We start from the raw sequence: 7,500 nt of genomic DNA, 5'->3' as shown, positions 1-7,500 counted from the left end.
AAACAGAAGTAAAACCAGAGCAACAAAGGCCAAAGCACAAAAAGAATATGAAGCAGTAAACAAAGACGTGAAGAAAAGTGTCAAAAGGGATAAAAAGAAGTACATAGAGGATCTGGCACAACAGGCAGAGGAGGCAGCAGGAAAAAACAATCTTAAAGAACTTTACATGACTACAAAAAAACTCATAGGCAAGTTTCAACAGACACAAGCGCACATTAAAAACACACAGGGTACACTACTCACAACTAGGGAAGACCAACTAAAGAGGTGGACAGAACACTTTAGAACACTGCTCAACAGAGAGCCCCCCCAACAGACAGCAGAGATCCCACCAGCCACAAACCTGTTGGAGATAAACTGCAACCCTCCCACCAAAACAGAAATCAAGAAGGCCATCAAGGCCCTCAGAGGAGGCAAGGCAGAGGGGCCAGACGAGATCCCAGCCAAAGCCCTCAAGGCAGACATCGAAACCTCCACCAACATGCTTTACCAGCTCATGCAAACCATCTGGGAGGAAGAAAATGTCCCATCAGATTGGAGAGATGGCATCATTGTTAAAATCCCCAAGAAAGGAGACCTCAGGGAGTGTAAGAACTACAGAGGTATAATGCTGCTTTCAACACCAGGGAAGGTGCTCAACCGCATCCTACTTGAGAGGCTTCAAAAGGCAGTCGATGGGAAACTGAGGGAAAACCAGGCTGGCTTCAGGAATAATAGATCCTGTGCAGACCAGATAGCCACACTCAGGGTTATCATCGAACAATCGATTGAATGGAACTCTCCTGTCTATGTCAATTTCATAGATTTTGAAAAGGCTTTCGACAGTGTGGATCGGGAGATGCTGTGGAGACTGATGGCGCACTATGGCATTCCCCCAAAGTTGATTAGCATTATTAAGAACACCTACCAAGGGATGCAGTGTCGTGTCCTCCATGAGGGATGCCTATCAGAGGCCTTTGAGGTCCTGACTGGGGTGAGGCAGGGATGCATGCTCTCGCCCTTCCTGTTCCTCCTCTGTATAGACTGGATCATGATAAAAGCAACGAACAATAGCCGAACTGGCATTCAGTGGAGCCTGACCGAACAGTTGGAAGACCTGGATTTTGCTGATGATTTAGCACTCCTAGCACACACACACCAACAGATGCAGGAAAAATCAGGCAAACTAGAGACAGCAGCTGCTTCACTTGGGCTTAAAATCAACTCATCAAAAACTAAGGTAATACGGATCAACAATAAGAACAACACCCCAATAATCATGGACCAAAAGCAGCTAGAGGAGGTAACCAGTTTTACATACTTAGGAAGCATAATCGCGGTGGACGGAGGAACGGATGAGGATGTCAGTGCTAGAATAGGCAAAGCCAGGACCACATTCAACATATTAAATAAAGTCTGGAAAGCAAAAGACATTTCACGCAAGACCAAACTGCAAATCTTCAACTCAAACGTCAAATCCACCCTACTCTACAGTTCAGAAACCTGGAAGATAACAACCACCATACTCAACAAAATACAGACATTCCTCAACCGCTGCCTCCGACGCCTCCTAGGAATATACTGGCCCAACACCATCTCCAATGTCAACCTGTGGGACCTCACTAGACAGGACACAATAGGAACACAAATCGGGAGGAGGAAATGGAATTGGATAGGGCACACACTGCGAAGACAAAATAAATCAATTACAAAACAGGCGCTAACATGGAACCCGCAAGGCAAGAGGAAGAAAGGAAGGCCTAGAGCCACCTGGAGAAGAACCACAGAGCAGGAGATGAAGGCGCAAGGGCTGTCATGGCAACAACTGGAGCGGAGGGCACAAGACCGAAGGGGATGGAGGAGTTTCATCAATGGCCTATGTTCCTCAGGGAATTTAAAGGCCTAAGTAAGTAAGTAAGTAAGTATAAACAGTTACCTGTGCCAGGTGACCTGGGGTTCAGGAGATCCAGATATGATGCAGGTGAAGGTGACTGACTCCTGGTAGTCAGCGGTGGCATTGAAGGAGGGCAGGAACACCGACACAACTGGAGGCACTGGAAGAGAAACACAACATGTTAAAAACCTGCACGGGGCTGGCGTAGCCGCCTGGGCACCTAGGCTGCTAATGCCGCCTGACAGCGTGTCGCGGGTTCCACTCCCGATCAAAGATGTTTTGGGGGGTAATGGGGGTAGCGTTCCCATCATTTTCCCTACCGTTCTAACCAAACTAAGGATTCGAGATTTATACTTGACCGTCAGGTTCCCAAACCAACTGGTAAAACCATAACGTAGAATTTACTATAAAAGTCAAAAGTAAAAGTACTAATTATGCAGAATGTCCATTTTCACAAATGTTCTAAATGTATACAAATCATTGTGAGCTTGTAAATCTGCTATTTTCAAATAGCCAAATATATAGGGCTGAAGTAGTTAATGTATGTTTTGTAATAATAATCCAAATCTACAAAGTAAAGTTTTCAAATCATTGTAGTATTTGTCTCTAAGATATACAGTAGTGGAGTGAAAGTATTGAAAAAGGAAATACTCTAGTAAAGTAAAAAAAAAAAAAAACTCAGAATTGTACTTAACTACAGTATTTGAGTAAATGTACTTTGTTACTTTACACCACTGTCATTATGTCTCCTCAGGGCAGGTTTCACAGCTGAGCCTGAGGGATCAACAGAATGAGAGACACCCCAATAACCCTCCCGAGGTAACGTGGAGTCCACTGAAAATCTCCCAGGAGAGAGATTTTTTCTTAGGCTTTTTGTTGATGCTTTATTTAGATGGGAGAGTGTAGAGACAGGAAACTGAGGGCAGAGAGAGGGGAGACATGAGAGAAATTACATGAGTCGGATTCAAAGTCGAATTCAAATTAAATCACACTCACTAACGAGGTGGCGGGGGGGGGGGGGGGGGGGGGGGATTGGACAGGATGGATGGATGGATGGATATTTATTTATTTAATTATTTATTGTATTCAAATTCAACTCATGGTGTTCCTACTATGGGCATGTCATTGTCAGAAATAGATACCCATTTGAATTAATTAATCAAACATATAGATTATGTTTAATCAAATGAATGGCCTTGTACACAGCAGCGATTGGCAGGCAGACAAAGGATCAATGTTTGATATTATTGAAAAATGAATACATCTTTTTTTTACTTGTAGGCTTAAACACAATGACATGACCAGACTCAAGCGTGGCGGTCTGCTCCGCTCCATCTGGGTAAAACGCGGTGACTCTGTGTCGTGGCTGGAGTAATCGGTTGTGCCTCATTGAGCCAGCTTATTGGATCCTCCACAAAACCGAAGCAAGCGGTGTGCTAAATTAAATGCAATTCATATTTCTTTTGGGGTATAAAGTAGTGCTGCTATTACATTATTAAGTGGGAGAGAATTACCTAGGCCGAGTCAATATTGCGACTGCTCGTGCGTAACGTGTGGTGCTTATGGCTTTAGCGAGATTGCATTTCAATCACTCCACCAGTTTCAGGTGACTCACTTACCGCTGCAAATGAGGACAAATGGTGAAATGAAAATGACACCCTTCGATTTTGTGGAGGCCACAGAGCCCAGAGAGAGCTTCACTAATTGAAAATCTCAATCCCAGGAAATCACACAGAGAGAGAGAGAGAGAGAGAGAGAGAGAGAGAGAGAGAGAGAGAGAGAGAGAGAGACCCACGCACGCACGCACCCACACACGCACGCACGCACGCACGCGGACAGACACTGTACACAGAGAAGACAGACAGAGAGGGAGAGAGAGAGAGATAGAGAGAGAGAGAGAGAGAGAGAGGGAGATACTACAGTAGCACTAATCAGTGGTAGAAGAAGTAGGCTACTGACATTTTTCACGTAGATGTACTCAGTTACAAGTAAACATATCAGTTGGATCTAAACAAACGCACTGTACGCGCCACGCATATGCTCACTTTGAAAAGTCTGGTGTACATCGGCCGGTATTCAAAATGTACTTTGATAAAAGTACAAAAGTATTGGCATCAAAATATACTTAAAGTACCAAAAGTAACAGTACTCTCTCTACTCATTACAGTATGCAGAATGTCCCATTTCACAAGTTTTCTAAATAAAATATAAGATATATATAAAAATCTTTTGAAAAAAGCAGATCTATAAGCTCATAACATTACATTACATTACAGTCATTTAGCAGACGCTTTTATCCAAAGCGACTTACAATAAGTGCATTCAACATAGGTAGGGAACGAAACTACTAATCACCAGAAGTGCAATATATCATTTACCTACTTTCTTAAACAGATGAGACAAATAGGAAAATCAAAATGAGCAAGAGCTAAAACAAATAAGTGCATCGAATAAACAAGATCCAATAAAAGCAATAAAACAAGAGCTTGTAATACTAGTTAACAAGTAGTCAAGACAAAGAGGAAGGGTAGTGTTTCCTGAAGAGGTGGGTTTTCAGCCTGCGGCGAAAGATGGGCAGTAACTCATGACATCAGTGGGGAGTTCATTCCACCACTGTGGGGCCAAAACAGAAAAGAGCCGTGACCGTGTAGATCGGCCAGAAGGACCCTTGAGCGACGAGGCAATCAGTCGCCCCGAGGCGGCAGACCAAAGTGGTCGGGCAGGGGTGTAAGCCTTGACCATAGCCTGGAGATAAGAAGGAGCTGTTCCTTTCACTGCCCTATAGGCTAGCACCAGGGTTTTAAATTGGATGCGAGCCGCTACGGGGAGCCAGTGTAGAGAACGGAGAAGGATAGTTGTGTGGGAAAACTTAACATAACATAACGCGTTGCGTCGCTATGCGTTGTGAGCTTGTAGATTGGCTATTTGAAAATAGCTACTAAAGTTTTAAAATAATTGTAGTGGAGTAAAAGTATAATATTTACCTCTGAGATATAATGGAGTAGAAGTAAAAGTACAGAACATTGGAAATACTCCAGTAAAGTAAAAACACCTCGAAATTGCACTTAAGTACAGTACTTAAGTAAATGTACTTAGTTACTTTACACAACTGCAATGGAGCTTATGATGTCAGAGTTGACTTGTCTGTTCAAATAAGCAGCTCCTGTTTCATTCAGCCACAGTTTACAGTTCCTCAGTTCCTCCAAAAAAGGAATAATGTCATATTTGAGTCTGCAGAGCGGAGTGCAATATTTCACAATAGCTAGCAAAAGTGCAATATTTCAATACAAGCTGGAGTGCAGTATATTTCAGAATGAATGACTGGACCCTTACAGAATGAAATCACAGCTTTCTACACTGTGAAAACTCAGAAAAAAACACTGTCATTGTTCCAGTTCTTACTTAAAGCTGCACTACAGTATGTAACTTTCCTGTTCTGCCCAGGTTTGAACCCGGGTCTCCTGCATTTTTAACCATTGCTTACTTCAGACAGAATTTTTACCTTCAGGTCAAACTTTGTGTCTTAACCAGAAACAGGTTCGTGTCAAAGGTCGTGTTCAACCTTAGACGTTGAGAGATGTTTGACTCTGCGTTACCGAGTCAAACTAAATGTATTGCCTCAACTCATTCAATTCTAGGTGCTTGTCAGGGTGGTTAAATATGACTATTTTGGGGGGTAGAGGCCTGAAAAGGTTGAGAACCACTGCTGTGCTGTATGGTTCTGGAACCCGGCTCACCGTTGACGACCACAGCGATGTCCACAAAGTCGATCTCACCGCGCGCCTCAACGCTGGCCTCACAGCGGTACACGCCCTCATCTGCCTTGGTCACCTGATCAATCTGAAGGTTGTTATTGGGCAGGACCTGGTACCTGCCTACAGAGAGAGAGAGAGAGAGAGAGAGAGAGAGAGAGAGAGAGAGAGAGTCATGCCAATCAACAGTGTATAAATGAAGGAAGAACAAATTAAAGAAAAAACGTGGGACGGACGGACACACAGACAGACAGACAGACAGACAGACAGGCAGACAGACAGACAGACAGACAGACAGACAGATGAGATAGAAAACTTCAGAAAACAGCAGGTGAGAAATGCAATCTGCATTCCGTCCAACCGTCAGACACACACACACACACACACACACACACACACACACACACACACACACACACACACACACACACACACACACACACACACACACACACACACACACACACACACACACACACACACACACACACACACACACACAGAGCAGTCTGCAGTCTTGTAAAAGACCCCCAGCAACATGGGAAAGGAACATTATTAATCTCCTCCAAGACAACATGGTTTCTGTTCAACTATACGCTGAGCTGAGGTTTCTATTCATAGAATTCACTGTTCTATTGTGAAGCCCAGACAAAAGCAGAGGGAAAAAAATCCTCTAGAGTGTGGTGTTTTCTTTTAGCACGCTGGTGCATCTTTTCAATGAGTCAGTGAATTGGGATTGTGGTGCCACACAAGAGTTTAGCATTTCACATTTTTCTAATTGTTTGCCAAGGTTACTTTCAAAATGTCATCTGTTACCCCCCCTCCAGTATTTTTTGCATTTTTCAGGTTTTTAAAGCAGCACTATGTAACGTTCCTCTTCTACCCCGGATTTGAACCCCGGTTTCCAGCACAAGTGCTGAAGTTTTTACCATTGAGCCTCAGGGGATAAATTGAATCTTGACCATCAGGTCAAAATCTGTGTCAGATCCTAGATGAGACATGACCTTTGACACAAACTAAATGTCTCAATAGCAGAGCAGGGAGACCAAATACAACCACCCCAATTTATAAGTTATATTAACATACTCTACAATACATACTGAACAAAATGTAATTCTATTCATTCAAAATGTTACCTAGTGAGGTTATTTTTTCGTTGAAACAAAAAGTGTTTAATAGTTCTATACTATAGTGCGATAGTAATCATTGCTAGAGTGTTTGTTCTGGGTCTGTTAGTAAACAGAAAATACATTTTCAGTTGGGACACCGATTTCATCCAATGAGGAGAGAGAATCCATTTATCAGCTTGTTCCAGTTCCAGTTTTGTCTGCTAATTGATTTGTTTCATCACTTCCAACCTCACTTGTTTATCATGTATCCTGTATGAGTTCTCTCTCCTGATTGGATCACATTGGTATCCCAAGCTGATAATGTATTTTCTGTCAAACACTCTATATGCAGCGATTCTCAACCTGTGGGCCGGGATCTCACAACTGTGGGCTGTGAGGATATTGCAAGAAGGCTTCCAACTAATTGGTAAAAACACTAATATTAGACATGGTATGCATAGCAAGTCTTACCCTAATATTTTATTTTGATAATATTACATTAATATGAAAAAAATGCCATGATGTTTTTTTCTCTCCCTAATTAATTAATTTAGCATTTTAGCTGAGCAACTTTTTTATTCTGTTGTAATTGTACTCCCGACTCACCTTGTCTAATTTGTATTGTGGTTTGGATTGTTTGTCTATTGTATAGTAATCTCTCAAGAATCTGTCAGTTGTTGTTAGTATAATAAAAGAAAGGGGAGGAGCCAAACCAAGTTCCTGTTTCCACACAAAAAAGGAGGTGGTGCCCCCAGAGGCAAAAACA

At 42.6% G+C, this 7,500-nt stretch overlaps 2 protein-coding genes across 2 annotated transcripts in view; one reads left to right on the top strand and one right to left on the bottom strand.

Moving 5' to 3' along the window:
* sema3aa (sema domain, immunoglobulin domain (Ig), short basic domain, secreted, (semaphorin) 3Aa) overlaps positions 1-7,500 on the top strand; it is an 818,452-nt gene that overhangs the window by 174,839 nt on the left and 636,113 nt on the right. The gene's annotated exons all lie outside the window — the stretch shown is intronic.
* LOC311039498 (neural cell adhesion molecule 2-like) overlaps positions 1-7,500 on the bottom strand; it is a 194,198-nt gene that overhangs the window by 43,269 nt on the left and 143,429 nt on the right. Inside the window, exons 5-6 of the mRNA XM_084049420.1 lie at positions 5,611-5,748; positions 1,916-2,033 (exon numbers count right to left, since the gene is read on the bottom strand). Coding sequence (XP_083905546.1) covers positions 1,916-2,033; positions 5,611-5,748 — 256 coding nt within the window. The remainder of the gene's footprint in view (positions 1-1,915; positions 2,034-5,610; positions 5,749-7,500) is intronic.

Source organism: Gymnoscopelus microlampas (assembly GCF_963454915.1).
Source record: "Gymnoscopelus microlampas genome assembly, chromosome: 23".
In the NCBI taxonomy this organism is placed as follows: Eukaryota; Metazoa; Chordata; class Actinopteri; order Myctophiformes; family Myctophidae; genus Gymnoscopelus; species Gymnoscopelus microlampas.
Note: the sequence above shows the minus strand (reverse complement) of the source record. Positions and strands in the feature narration are given on the sequence as shown.